At 51.1% G+C, this 14488-nt stretch overlaps 1 protein-coding gene across 6 annotated transcripts in view; it reads right to left on the reverse strand.

The window, feature by feature from the left end:
• Positions 1-14488, reverse strand: part of PODXL (podocalyxin like) — a 43175-nt gene that overhangs the window by 3469 nt on the left and 25218 nt on the right. For 2 of the 6 annotated variants that reach the window (XM_082762704.1, XM_082762706.1), the window contains exons 2-8: positions 10741-11577; positions 8796-8944; positions 7909-7974; positions 2612-2762; positions 1911-1972; positions 1643-1810; positions 934-993 (exon numbers count right to left, since the gene is read on the reverse strand). In XM_082762704.1, coding sequence (XP_082618830.1) covers positions 934-993; positions 1643-1810; positions 1911-1972; positions 2612-2762; positions 7909-7974; positions 8796-8944; positions 10741-11577 — 1493 coding nt within the window. The remainder of the gene's footprint in view (positions 1-933; positions 994-1642; positions 1811-1910; positions 1973-2611; positions 2763-7908; positions 7975-8795; positions 8945-10740; positions 11578-14488) is intronic. The other 4 variants (XM_082762705.1, XM_082762707.1, XM_082762709.1 and 1 more) reach the window with 2 other exon arrangements.

Below are 14488 nucleotides of genomic sequence, written 5' to 3' on the forward strand. Positions count from 1 at the left end.
TCGCCCCAACCCTGAATCCCTGCTCCTGCCTCCCTAGCTCCCCTTTCTGCCCGCTTTGTCCCTTTATTTTTATTCTCCGTTCACCCCCCTGACATCTCCCAGCTTGCAGATGCCACCAGTCCATCTCTCCTTGTATCAGCATAATTCCCGTGCCCTGTCCTGGAGAGCTCCTGGTGGAGAACCCTCCTCTCCTTCCCTTTGCCCACGCACAATTTTGGCTGGGGCATCATCTCCCCCTCCTCAGAAAGGGCTGATTCAGGGATGAATCAGGCACTGAATCACCTGGTGCTCAGATCCTTGCTAATCCCAGCCCTGTGGGTGCTTTCCTTTCATCTCCACTGCCAGCAGCATCCCCACCTCGTCCCAGTCCCAATTAACCACGGGCGGCTCCTTCAGCCCCATCCCAACCCCTGGGGATTTACAGGGGCTGTGTTTACAGACTCCTGCGTTCCCTCTCTTATTTTTTTAGGGTTTTCTGTGCGTGTCCTCCTGGCCGTACAGCTGCTGCATCGCTCCTAACAAACACTGGGAAGGGAAAAGGGTGGAGAAGCGAAACCAGAGGGCTTGGCGCGAGCAGGCACTGCAGGAGCAGGCGGCGGAGCTGGAGGGGATGCTTGGAAGCAGGGGGGGGACCCTGAGCCCTCAAGGTTTGGGGGGGATGCTGGTAAAACCCCACCAGGTCAAGGGATGCTGGTAAAACCCTCCCAGGTTGAGGGATGCTGGTAAAAACCCCCCAGGTTGAGGGATGCTCAGGCAGTGCTCTCTCCCCACCGTGGTGTTGGCACCCACAGCAAGGGGCAGGGGGCTTCCAAGCTGGGCTTTAGTAGGCTTTAGTCTTGTTAAAAGCTGCCAACCATCACGGGGGGGGGTGAAAGCTGGGGAGCTGGGGGGGTTACAGATGCAGCACCCACCCCTGCGTTGAATTTAACTCACATTAAAGATCAGGATGGCACGTCCATCATCAAACCCGGGGAGGTCAGGGTGGATGTGCTGCTTATTTCCAAGGTGAAACAACAGCAGGGTTTGAAAAGGGGGGGAAAGGGAGAAAAATAAAAGGGAAAAACAAAACAACAACAACAAAAAAAAAAACAAACAAAAAAAAAAAACAAAAAACAAAAAACACAACACAACAAAACTTTCAAGTCATTTTTGAAAAGCAGCAGGAGCGAAATTTAAAAAAAATAAAAATGGAAAAAGCGTCCAAAAAAAAACAAATGCAAAAAAAAAAAGGAGAAATGCTTTTGACTTCCTAAGCAAGCAGTTGGAAAAAAAAACTGTCCCCACGCTTCCCTTCTCCTTTGGTGCCATATTTATTTTTCGTGATCGATCTTTTGTTTCTTTTTGGGGTGGGAGGGTGAAGGGGAGGAGGGGATGGGTTTGGAGGGGGGCGGATTTGGGTTGAGAAAGCCTCATCAAAATTATGCCTGGACCTGAGGACGCTGCTCAGCTGCCCTGGTGGTTGCCCTTGGTCCCCATCCCAAAAGCACCTGTGGCATTTGGGCACCTTGCATTGAGATTTTGGATGGCAGCCCCTCGAGTGGCACCAGCAGAGGAGCAGCTTGGGTGCTCCTTGCCTCTCCGAGGTGCCCCTGGGGCAGGGATTTGTCTCGGGGTGCCCGTCCCATCCCTCCTCCCACCTCACCTGGTTCTTCTTTTGGGAGAAGCGCTGGTGGCAGCAGCCGTAGATGGCCGCCACCAGCAGCAGGGAGCAGGCCAGGGTGATGATGGTGATGATGAGGGGCGTGCTGAACTGGTCCTTCACCTCCTCCTCCATCTCCTGGTTGAGGTAGGTGACATTGACGATGCCCAGCTGTGGAGGGAAGGACGGGGTCAGGATCCCAAGTGGGGTGGCCACCCCGTGCCAGCCTCCTTCGGGGACGTCCCCACGCCGTGCCTGGGGAGCTGCTTACCTTCTCGAGCTCGTTCCTCTTCTCCTTCAGCTCCTCGAAGACGTCTTCGGGGTGTAAAAGGCCTGGGGGAAGGCAGAAGCTGAAGTGAGCACGGGGATGGAGAGGGGATGGGTTGTGCCACCACCTCCTGCTTAAGGGAGGAGCCTCATGAAGGGACCTTGAGGGTCCCTCTAAAGCCAGCCAAAAAGACCCAAATCGCTCCTGGAAGTCTCATCAAGGGAGCTATGGGGGAAAGGTCCAGGCTTCCCTCCCTCGGGTGTCGTTTTGGGGATGGGGGCTGTACCTGGTGGGTCAAAGCCCACATGGGGAGGGCTGGTGGCTTGTCCCCACTGTCCCCTGTGCAAACACCCATGGGCAGAGCTGGATTTACCCCAAGGGCTCAGACATGGCCAAGAAGATCCCCTCCGTGTTTTTTTGGGGAAGGATTTGAGCTGGGCACTGGGTTTTGAGGATGTGGGAGGTGTTTTTCTGCTGGAGACTGGTCCCCGCTTTGATTTACCATGGACAAGGAGAGGGATCTGGTGGACTCAAGGCTGCACTGATGACCAAAACTCATCTGTTGTGCCTCTCCCAAGCCCATGAGAAAGGGCAACCCAAGGAAAGCAGACCCTGACCGGGCTCTGGTAGACCCCCCTGAGCCTCCCCACACCCGTGTCCCCCCCCCAAACCCTCCCCACAGCAGGGTTTTGGGCCACACTCACGGTGCACCACCGCGTGCACGGCCCAGCGCTGGGGCGTGGAGGAGGCCAGCGTCACGGTGCACTTGTCCCTGTGGACGTCGAACGCCTGCCGCCCTATGGAGCAGAAGAGCTCGAAGAAGGACTCGTTTCTGCTGGCAGCCATCCAGTCGGTCTGTGGGGACAAAAAGGGGCTTGGCACCGCCGCCCATGCACCCAGAGACCCGCAGCATCAAGCCCCTTCCCCAGGGTGGCGGGGTCATGGCACGGCTGGGGATGGAGAGGACCTTCGAGATCACCAGCCACCACCCCGACCCACCACATCCCATCGCTAAACCACGTCCCTTGGTGCCACCTCTGCTCATCTCCGAAATATTTCCTGCCCATCCTGCTGCTTGAGCACCCTCTCTGTGAAGAAATCCAATCTAAACCTCCCCTGGCACAACGTGGGACCGCGATTTCGGATGTTGCAGCTGGAGCCATCCCTCCTCCTCCTCCTCCTCCGTGTCCGGCTGCTGCTGGCCCTCCCAGGGAACAGGAAAAGTTCAAAAGTCATTTCTTTAGGAAAAGCCGAGCTCTTGGCTGCCGTTCCTCACCGGGGCCCTGCGCTGGTCTTATCTGCGAGCTGCAGCTTTTGGTGTTCCAGGAATAGCAGGTCCCCGAGGGAAGCAGGGTGGGGAGCTGAGGCCACAGCGGGAACAGGACAGGGCTGTGGTGCCCCAGGGGCATCTGCATCCCTCCCACCAGCTGCATTCCTACCCCCCGGGCATTCCCTGGGGTTCTGGAGACAGTTAAAAAAGGGGTTGGCTTCTGTATAAACAGGAGCATCGCTGGAGGGGTGAGGCTGGGTAGGACTGGAGGGATGACTGCGGAGGGGTGCACGGAGCCCCTGGCCCCTCTGGGGTGCTCCTGAGACCCTCTGCGTCTGCCTGATGCTCTCCAGCAGCTGGGAGATCACTAAAATACGTCTGATTGCTCTGCAGAGATGCTGTGTGCTCAGATCCTGCACAGCAGCGTGCACAAATCCTGCACGAGCAGCTCCTGCGTGCACAAGGTCTGATTTGCAGGGATGCTGCACGCAGAGCTCCTGTGCATGCACGGATCCTGTGGATACAATCTTGCATCCACGGGAGCTGCATGCATGGCTCCTGCACCAAGATGCTCCATGCACAGACCTGTGTGCACAAATCCTGCACGTGCAAGTCCTGTGTGCATGGGAGCTGCATGCCCAGGTCCTACGTGCACAGATCCTGCATGCACAGATCCTGCAGGCAAAAATCTTCCACGCACACCCTTTGGAAATGAGCTGCCCTGGCTGGGAAGAGCCCAGCTCCCGCCTGTTCCAGCACCTCCAACCTTCCTCCCTCTGCAACCCTCCAGGTCCTGCTTGTGCTGACGGCCACCAGCGTCCCCTTGGTCAAGGAAAGCCCTGAATCTCACCCCGTATTATCAAAATATTTGGGAGGCAGCCCTGGAAGCTGCAGCAGAGCCAGGATGCACGTGGTGGGGCGGAAGGCTGGTCCTGGGTGCAGCGTGAGGGCGAGCTCGGCACTGGGAACTTTTCCCTTTCCATTTACAAGGGGAAAAGCTTCTCCCTTTGAGCTGTCCTGACTGCATCCCCAGCAGCATCAGGAAAAAAAGCTGCAGGCAGCAGGATGAGGCAGCAGGGGAGGGCAGAGAGGCCTTGGCTGGCTCGGGGTGCTGTTTTTAGCCTGCTCGGACGCTGGGCTGTGCTCCTACGCTTTGCACGTCCTGCAGCTCTCGGTCCCTGAGCACGCACAGCACTTTCTGTTTGGCAGCAGCCTTAAAAGCCTCTCTGCTGCCTCCCTGCAAAGCCTTCTCTGGGGTTTCCCTTACAGTTCCCAGCACTGTTCCTCCTCCTGGCACCCCATGAAGAAGCAAAAACCTTTAAAACTCTTTTTTTTTTTTTTGTGGGCGGAGAGCATAAACCCTTGCATTTTAAGGATGATGAGCCCCGAACCGCTTTGCTGCTGGCTGTCCAGTGATGCCTACACCCCGTAACGTGCTGATCAGGAGGGATTTGCCCTTTCCCAGCAACGGGACCAGGGGGATGCCCCGGTGGTGCCCCGGCCTCGCGCCCTCTCCCCGCCGGAGCCGCTCGCATTCCTTGGCCGGAGTTGAGAGGCGCTGCCGAGCGGCGCGGATCCGGTTCCCACACTGGCGGGGACCTAAAACCAACATCCCCGGGTGAGGTAACGGCACTTGAGTCAACAAACAGCCGGGTGGGGCGAGCGGGGGGCACGACCCTGCTCGGCACAGGGTCCTGTGGTCCTTTCGGGACTGTCCTGAGCCTGGAGAGGTCAGAGAGGTTGGGGTACGGGGGTCTCGCCGTGCGTTTTGCTGGCTGGAGCAGGTTGTGGTGCCCCCCTGGTATCCTCTGAGCTGGGAATATCCATGTCCCAGCTGGGGATGTGGTGGAGGAGCCCTGGGAGGTGGCTGAGGGGTCGTTGTGGCCCTGATGGAGCTCACAGGGACTTTGGGCACCCCTGGCATCCTCACCTCCCGTGGCACCAAATGGGTTTTGGGGTGGAGCACCCCAAGCAGCAACCAAAAACCCAGCTGAGGATACAGGAGCTAGACCTTAGGAAAGTCACCCTATATAATGCAAAGCATCGAGCTAACGAACCTCATTAAGAAACTCGTTAAGATCCTGCTGCAGTCAAAGGAAGGAGAAGGGGCAACAGGGAGCTTGGGACAACCTGGACCAAACAGCTCAGCGCTAGTTAAAGGATCACCCCGAAATGAAGGGTGCTGGAACCGAGCAGCCTGTAAAGGACCTTCACTCACCTGCATGGTACCTGATGTCTAACTAGATTTTTTTTTTTTTTTAATTTTTAAGAGTTTATAAATGATTTTCTTTTGAATTTTTGACTTCACTGAAGCTAAGAAACTGAGGTGCAGAACCCATGGCTCTCAGGCTCAGCCCCAACCTTTTTTGCCAGGGTCCCCACACTGCACAGGATGCTCCAGGAGAACGCAGCAGCAGGGAGGATGCCCGCATTGCCCCCTCCTCTGTCAGGTGGGACATGGGCACGTCCCCCAACCCCTGCATCACCGTCACCATGCTTCACCCAGCTGGGGCTGAGCTTTCTGCACAATGCAGCCCCAATCCTGGCTCGTTTCATGGCCCAGGATCCGAGCCCTTTCTGGAACACTTCTCCTTATAGCGCACACTTTCCTGTTTTCCCACGGGCTGCAAAATGCAAAGTTTTTTTTTTTTTTCCACTTTGCTGTCAAGCTTTGGCTAGAGACTTGTTTACGGGACCTACAAAGCAGGGAAGCCAGATAGTGCCACTTCTCTGCTAGTTGCTCAGCTAGGGAGGCATAACATTTAATGTGATTTTGGGAATTTACCGAAAGGGGAAGTTAATGGCTGGGAGGTGTTCTGAAAGCAGGAGTGGACTGATCCTACGGGAGGATGCACCCTTTCTGTGGCCATTTCGGGATGCAATTGTCATTTAGCACTAATGAGGCTGCTGATCACTATCATGCCTAAGGGAATCCAAGGAAAAGAGTGGGAGAGATGTGCTGGCTCACCAGCTCCAGGGAGTGAATGCCCAGAGAGGACCATGGATGATGCCAAGCCGTGATGTCTGCTCACCCTGTAGCTTGCTGGTGCATCCCCGTGCACCATCGTTTCACAGCCTTACAGCCCCATTTCCACAAAGCCCTGTGGCACAGCTCGAGCTAAGCCATGGGATGGGGAGCAGCTCCACACAGTGAGACTGCACCCAGGAGGAGGAATAAAGCCGTAAACACCATCGGCCACCTTGATGCTTTGGGCTCCGAAATTAGATTTGGTCAAGCTGATATCATATTTTTTATATATTCCATGAAAAATTTGGTGAGAAGTTTTCCCAGGGCAGACATGGCAGTGGGTTTGGGCACTGCGTGGGGCTGGTAAGCGGATGCTTTCAGGAAGGGCTCTCCTGCTGTAGCATCCAGGCCATGAACATCCTCATCCTCAGCATTCAGGGCAACATGGCCAAAAAAATCATTGCTTCCTCTGGTGTCAGAAGCAGGAAGGTGATGGCCATCAGATGGCAGCACAGGGGCTTTCCCTCTTCCAGGAGCTCAGCGGGTGCTAGAGGGAGATGATACAAACCTTCACCAGGGCTGCCAGGCAGGGCCACCAAAAAGCCACAGGGAATTTCAAAGCTGCTGTGGTCAGTAGGAGCCACTGTGCTGCTCTCAGTATGTATCTCAAGTGTTTTTAGGACTATGGTTCATAAAACTGCTCTTTGCATCTTGCCACCATACGGTGAAGTCAGCGCTAGTCCCTCTGGGGCCTGCTGAGGTTCATGAACCTGAGCAGCTACTTGATGCTGTGAAGCATCAGCTATGAGAACAGCCCTGGGGTGACAATTTCCCAGTGCTTACATTGCCCTGGCAGTGCTGAGGTCCAAAACCCAGACCATTATAACCCCCAAACCATTAAAACACCCCAAATGCACAGCAGTCAGGATCTCACCAGCGTTTAAGATCTCACCAGCCGCGTGGTATTGGCTCTTGCTCCTGGCCATAAAGCTAAAAACTCAACCTATTTATAAATTATTAATAAATTCCATCTTCCCTATTGCAGGAAACCCATAGTTTCCATACTAATGTTTCTGAAGGTGGGTATCCCTCAGAAAAAAACACCAAGAATTTGGGTACCCACCAGGAAAAGGGGTCTTGGTCTACACTCTTGGGTTGGTTTTTGACTTTCCCTTACCTTGGAAATACATCTTACCACTCACTCATCCTACAGAGGGTTTGAAACAAATGCAATAAAGGTTTTTGCTCTTACTTTAGGGATTTATGAGCTGATTTAGCATCAAGGAGCACAAAAAAAAATTCAAACACAACAGACTCCCACCTACTGTGCTTCTTTGTCACTCTGTAGCTGGATGTCGACCTCACATTTTTTTTTTTTAATATTTTTTTTGAGTTTTGGGGTGAACTTCAGGCCTCTCTGAAGTCAAAGGCAATGCTTCCCCATTAGCTTTAAAGAAAGATGGTTTCACCCTCTAAAACTTTCCATTGCCTCTGTTCTGAGACCTAGGCTGGCTGAGTGGGTCCCTCCACATGAAGTCCTCATGGGTTTCTTCTGTTCCTGCCATGTCCCCCACTGGGTGATACTGATGAGCGTGGATTTGCATTTACCATTTTACATTCCAAAAGTGTTTCCCTCTTATTTTGAGCGAATTACTGTGATCTCTTGTAGGCTCACATGCTCAGAGTGCCACGGCTTGCCAGCTGATCACTAACAGCAGCCCAGCAGCTAATCCTACAGAAAAATCCCAAAGGATGCTACTTACACAGGTTTTAGCTTCTTTCAGATTTATGATGGGCCACGTGTCTTGGATCTGGTCTTTACAAACGATCTGGAAAGACGCAAGAAATGCAACTGTCAAACTGTTGGCATAGGTTGAATGACCATTGACCACTGATACAACAATCTGCCCCAAACCATGAGCCAACCCAACCAAAGCCCTGATCTGCTTTTTGGGGGCAGGACAGGCCCAGCAGCCCTCCACTGTGTGATAAAAGTTCTCCTGGGTAACTCGTATGGTTGCCTGGGGGATGCTTGCTAATTCACTTCCCACACCTGGCTTAGGATTTGCAGTATGGGACAAATTGGGAATTGGCTCAGGCAGCAGGAAGATCCATGCCAGTGGGCTGTGATGAAGTTCTACCCCACAAAAGAACATCTAGAAACATCCTCTTCCCTCCTGATTAGCACCAGGGTTCATTCATTATCCTGGCTTACATTTTTAGACCCTCCCAAGCCATTTTCTGCAAGGTTTACACTGAATTGCAGTCTTTGCCCTCTCACCATGTTCATTTCATTTCCCCTTTTTTCCCAAATTTCACTTATTTTCTTTGGTCAGCACCCGAAGTATGGTCACCTTCACCTCCATCCATCTCTGGAAAGTGATGCGTGAGAGAGTTTATCCACTCTTATTTTGCTGCCTCGTGTTTTCCAGAGGCAGATCTCTCTGACACAGGCACACACAGGGAGAAGGGCTGCAGGTTTTACACCTACATGGGATGCCAGCTACAAATTAATGTGACTTGGGGATAAAAGTTGAGTTTGGGATTGTGCTCCCTACTCAACAGAGCTGGTTCAGGAAAAGCGAGCCCCCTTTTTAGCCGTGTTCTGGACACCACCACGAAGTGCCCACCTTCCCATGGGTGTCATTACCTCATTTTTGAAGGAAATATTAGGGTGCTGTTGGTCAGGACTGCTGCTGATCGTCTGGTCCCCCTGGGCTGGTGCTGATGGCTGGGCACTGGTGGGGCTCTGCTCAGTAGCTCTGGTTTTGTCTGGCACACGTCCTTGGCTTGTGCGCTCTGGGTCCCCAACATACACCAAAAAAAAACCAAGAAGACAGACACTGATATACAGCAGAGAGGATACAGCTGACATAGCTCCATTTGTGAGAGGCTGAAAACGAGTTTCCAACTCTTGCCCTGCCTTGAAGCTCCTCACTACTCCTAGCAACTCATGGAAAAGCTTTGGGTTGCTCCTGTTTTAAAACAAAAATCGCATTGTTGATGATATTTTCTACTGCTGAAAGCCACCAGACTCTTTGATGGCTGTGTATTGATAGCTGGGAAATCACTGAAAAAAAAGAGGTATTGCTGGGCAAATGGGATGGCCCTCATTTCACCTTATCTGGGTTTCTTTCTTGTACAACATCTAGAAGTCTACAACAGAGGTAGATTGAGCTGGCTACCCAGGGTCTCCAGTTAATGGAGGTCAGCATGCCACCCCCGACCAATGTTTCTTGTGCAATGGGAGTAATGCAAGGAGCACAGCAACCTCCTGCCTCCACAGAGCCTTTCAAGGATTTACATCCCCAGGTTCCTAATTGATCCTTAAATGGTGACAAAGAGAAGTAGAAAACTGCATCCTGTTTACAGCCTGTTTCCTTTTCAGATTCCTGCCTCTTTCCTAGCAAAGATGAGGGATGTTTTCTTCTGGACACCTTGTGGAGACTCCAGGGGAGAATTAATTTCAAAAAATTTATTTCTGTTTCATTCTCTCACCTATTTATTGAATGCAAAGATTTCTTAACCCCTTCATGTTCACTGTTTCAAGCCAAATTTGAATCAAAATCATTTCCTAGTCCATCCTTTACTGGAGAATAGTCCTGTGAAGCATGAGGGGAAAGAAACCTTTATCCTTTATCCAGAATCCTTTATGAAGTTTCATGGAACCTTCTTCTTTCTTGACAATTCAAGACTCATGTCACCTATCCTTAACTGCTAGCTTGAAACATGGCTTGGAGAAAGCCAGTGCAGCTGGTGTTGCAGTAAGACCTTGGCCCGTTTCGTGATGCTGGCAGCAAGGAGCTGGGAGGCTGAGAGGGAAGGAGATGGGTTTTTGAGTGGCTTTTGCATTGCAGATAACGGGAAACTGGGTTGACTAGATATTCCCCAGAGAAGGATAATGAAAGGTTTCAACAAAATGCCACAGGGGAGGTGGAGCTGTGCCTTGGCAGTGAACTAACATGACTTAACAAAGCTCCAGAGGTCTAGAGCAAGCATATCAGTGGTGTTCAGCAAGGTCCAAAACACCACGTGGGCACTGCTAATGCTACTCAGGCAGAAGTCAGCAGACAAAACCCTGCGGCCATCCTACCTAACTGCTGAGAGTCTTTTGGGGCTGTAGACTCAGAGTTGAGCCACAAAATCTCCTTAGTCATCATCTAAAGCTTATTTTCTGTGCCTGCCCAGACAGCCTTCCCTAAGCTGTTAGCCCAATTAGGCACCCTCCTCGTTCAGCATTTGGGGTGCCATCAATCAGTTTTGTCAATGCCCTGCCTCTGAACTCATCGCTGCTGCCTCCCTTTTGCAGTCACTGAAGATCGAGGCACCGCAGTCAGCGATGCTTGGGATTTGGTCCACCTGAAAACAGATGTAGGCACTTTCAGATGATCCGTGCCTTGAATTACAGTGACTTGACCTCACTAACGACAGGGACCTAAATGTCTAGGTGTCATGGAAAAAACTATGCTGGAAAGTCCTGAAATGAGACGAGGCGATGGCACCCCACTGTGACAGGAGGTGTATAGGATAGCCAAAGGAAAAGACCACATAACGGCTTCCTTCCCCAAGAAATCAAGCTTCTAGTCTTCTGTTACCTGCGTGAGGAGTCGTCGTGGTGGCAACATCTGAGATCTTGCCTGTGGTGCCAGTTGATGAAGACGGAGATGTTTTACCAGGGGCAGAGGACACGGGTGCAGCAGAAGGGGTAGAAGAGGCCGGCCCGTGGACTGGAGAAGCAGGAGAAGAGTCAGACTGGTTGGTGACGGATGGGGGAGAAGAGACATTGTGGTTCTTGGTGCTGGGTGGAAGGTTGGCTTGTGGGTCTGAAGTGCTCCCAACAGTGCTGGTCAACGGGCCCGAGGTGCAGCTCACATCACCCACTCTGCATGGAGATGTTGTGACAGTAGCCACTGAGCCCCTCGAGGTGGCTGGGGGGCTGGTCGTCTGGGTGGGAACAGGGTTTCCCGTGGGCTTGGCTCCCGAGGTGGCTGTAGTGGCGGTGTTCTGCTGGGTGGTGCTGGTGGATGCCACAGGGGTGGTCGTGGAGCTGGTCAAAGTGCTGAGCTGAAGAGTACTGAGCAACACGGTAGTGGTAAGCAAAGAGCCACCCTGCTTGTCTGTGGTGTCTTTGGCTGCAGTTGTGGCTGCTGTTTGCCGGGTGGTGGGTGAGCTCGTCAGATGGCTTGTAGTGGTGGGCTTTGGAGGAGTTGTGGGTGACATCGTAGCGGTAGAGGGTGTTGGGCTTCCCGTTTTGCTTGTGGAGGCTGTCCCTGGAGCTGCGGAGGGCGACACCCCGGGGCTGGGAGATTGGGTGCTCGGCTTGGTCGTGGAGAGGGTCCCTTGAACGTTGCTGGTGGTTGCGGCGGTGGTGATCTGCTTATCTCCTCCTGGGATCACTGTGGTCGTCTCAGCAACATCGTCAGAGCTGACATCTAGGGAAAAGCAGAAAAGCCAAGATAAACTTTGGGCTAGGGGAACTTCCTTCGGTTTCCACCCAAAACAGGTATTTGCAGAAAAAAAAAAAAAAAAGCTGAACAGAAACCATGAGTCATCCACTCGGGGCTTGTCTCACGCTCTCTAAACTCTCACAGGGTGCTGCGTTATGGCATCAATTTAGCCAGCAGAGCAGGAGGGCATGACCTGCTGGCACCCAGAAGTCAGGTCTGCCTTCAGGCAAGGTGCATCACCTCTCACACAGGTTGTTCCTGAACAAAAAAACACCCAGCAACAAAAAATATCCAGTCCTTCTAGGAGACGTTTTTAAGGAAAAACCTTTCCTTTAAGGAAAGGTTGGACGTGGTGCTTAGGTTTAGTGGGTGACATTGGTGGTAGGGGGATGGTTGGGCCAGATGATCTTGGAGGGCTTTTCCAACCTTAATGATTCTAGGAGAGCAGCTAAGGGACACAATGGGTGCTGTTTGGCTGACCCCAAGGGTCTCAGAGGTCTCTGTAGTGGCGAGGAGCTGCAGATAAATGAGGTGAAGCCTTCCAACCACTTTGGAAGTTTTATTATTTTTGCAAGCTTAGCATTTGCTTCTTTCATTGTTCACATTTCAAATTATTTTTCTCCTAAACTCAGATGGTTACTATGAAAAGCAACACAAAATAGGCACACGCATCTACTCACAGAGCCAAACTTCGTACAGGCAGAAATCCCCACCTAGGTGAACTATGGAAAGAATATTTATCCTATTTGCTCCAAAAGAATGGGTCAACACTGGACTGAGCTTGCAATTAAATGCAAAAAAACATTTACTTGGAGCCACATCATTTTAATTTCAAGGCTGTTCGATTCAGTTGTCCATTGCAAATTTTATCACCAAATTACAATCATTTGCTTGTTAAGCTTATTTTTGCTGTTCCAAAAAACCCAAGAAGTTCACAAAAAAAGTTAAAAGTTAGTGTTCAGTTTCATATGGAAATGTTAAAAAAAAAAATCAAATGCTTCATTTGGGTAGAAAAAGGAAAAGCAAACCAGGAAAGGAAGGGCTCCATCTACACGTACCATGCAAATCCTGAACACCATGACAAAAGCACAGCCTGAACCCTGAAATTCCCATGTGTTTTCCTGCGGTCTCTATCCCACATTTGTACATCCCAAAGCATGATATAGAAATGCTACTCGTGTTGTGGCTTCGTTCTTTTTGGGGAAAGCTGTGAGAGCTGGTGTTACCTCAGTGGGAACGAAGCTCAGTCTCATTGCAAAGAGCATTGCCCATTGCTCGGTTATCACACAGAACGAGATCTGCAGTTGGTTTCTGAAGAATAATTTAAATTCTCAAATTATTAATCCTTTTCTGAAGTGAGGGGCACCGCCGAAGGACAGGTTACATGGCAAAAGAGCTCTCCAACAGCAGCAACGTGCTGCAACACTCAAACATGCTATACACACCACGAGACTGGATGCAAAATTTGGGTCCTTTTTTTCTGTTTGTAATCACAGCAGGAGCTCTATCAGTCGCCGCGGAGATAACCTTCCCCATTGCACACAGTAACTCCCAGCTCTGGGCACTTGCTCAAATTCACCCCAGGAAAAATTTCAGCTAATTTTTCACCCTCCAGAAACTGCAGACTGCCCTGCAGCAGTGCACCTGCACGGAGTCAGGAAACCAACCCGATTTTGGGGGACTATGTTTCTTACATTTGATGACAGCTCAAAACAGGGCTATATTTTTGCCCCATGCCCCCCGTGTATATTGTTTCCAACTGCCCAAAGTAGGAGTGAAACTTCCCAGGATGGATTTTTAGCAATTTCCAGGCACTGCTCTTGAGATGTTAATTCCTCTATGCTAGCTTACTGGCAATGATGTTTTTTTTTTTCTTTTGCAGAGCCTGTTTATTAGCACTGGTTGTGCTTCAGAGATCTGATGGAAGCTCAAGTTTCTGAGATTTGTACCACTGGGGAAATCTAGCCTGGATCAACCCTGCCAAGTCAAGGCCTGGAGGCTGGAGGCACAGACAGCACCTAGGGAATGGGATCTGGGCTGGGTAGCGGTGGCAGGTTTGGGCTCATATGAACAGGGAAACGGCAGGAGAAAAGATGTGTAGACAGTGCCATTCCTACTCCTGGTTCCCCATCAGCCACCAGGAGCAGCCATTCTGCAAACACCACTGAGATGTGAGCTTAGCAAACTAAAACAGCATGAATTATTTTAGGGGCTTGCAAGGAAACATCTGCCCTACACATACAGGAAAAGATCATTTATAATTTAATTATAATTATAATTTATAATTTATTATTATAATTTATTATTATAATTTATAATATTATAATACCTAGAAGTCATAGGTATTATTGGACTGACCACTGGCTGCAGGAGAAGAAAAGGAGAGAAAGCAAAACGCAGGTGTAAGATGTGGGCACCCAGAAGAGGAGACAGGTGCAAAAGACAGGAGGGAGTTTTCTTCCAGCTACCTTCTTAGCTTAACTTTCCTGGCTTGAATTCTCGGTGACAGCTGCAGCAAGCTAGAGAGATGGCATCCAGTTAGCCACAAACTGGATCTACCCCATAAATAGGAACGTAAAAGCCAGACAGGGGTTCTGATGTCAAGGGGAAAACTACCCACACCCTAGTGGTAGAAAGAGTATTGAAGAGATGTCAATAAAGAAAGGGTCGGAAGGAAGGTGGAGGAAATCTCCCACTGCTGTCACTTCCTTTTCTTAACCTGTCCCTGTCCCAGAGAGGCAGGAAGCAAACGTGTTGAAGAAAAAGTAGAAAGGCAATTCAATTCAACTCTGTCCAAAAGAGAAAGGGGCAGGTCCATGCCTTGGCTCTGGGACAGTCCTGGTGGCCAGCTGGGACCCCATGAACCATGTGAAGCTGTCCCATCACTTCTCCGTCC

The sequence above is a fragment of the Aythya marila genome (assembly GCF_965140915.1).
Source record: "Aythya marila genome assembly, chromosome: 1".
NCBI lineage: Eukaryota > Metazoa > Chordata > Aves > Anseriformes > Anatidae > Aythya > Aythya marila.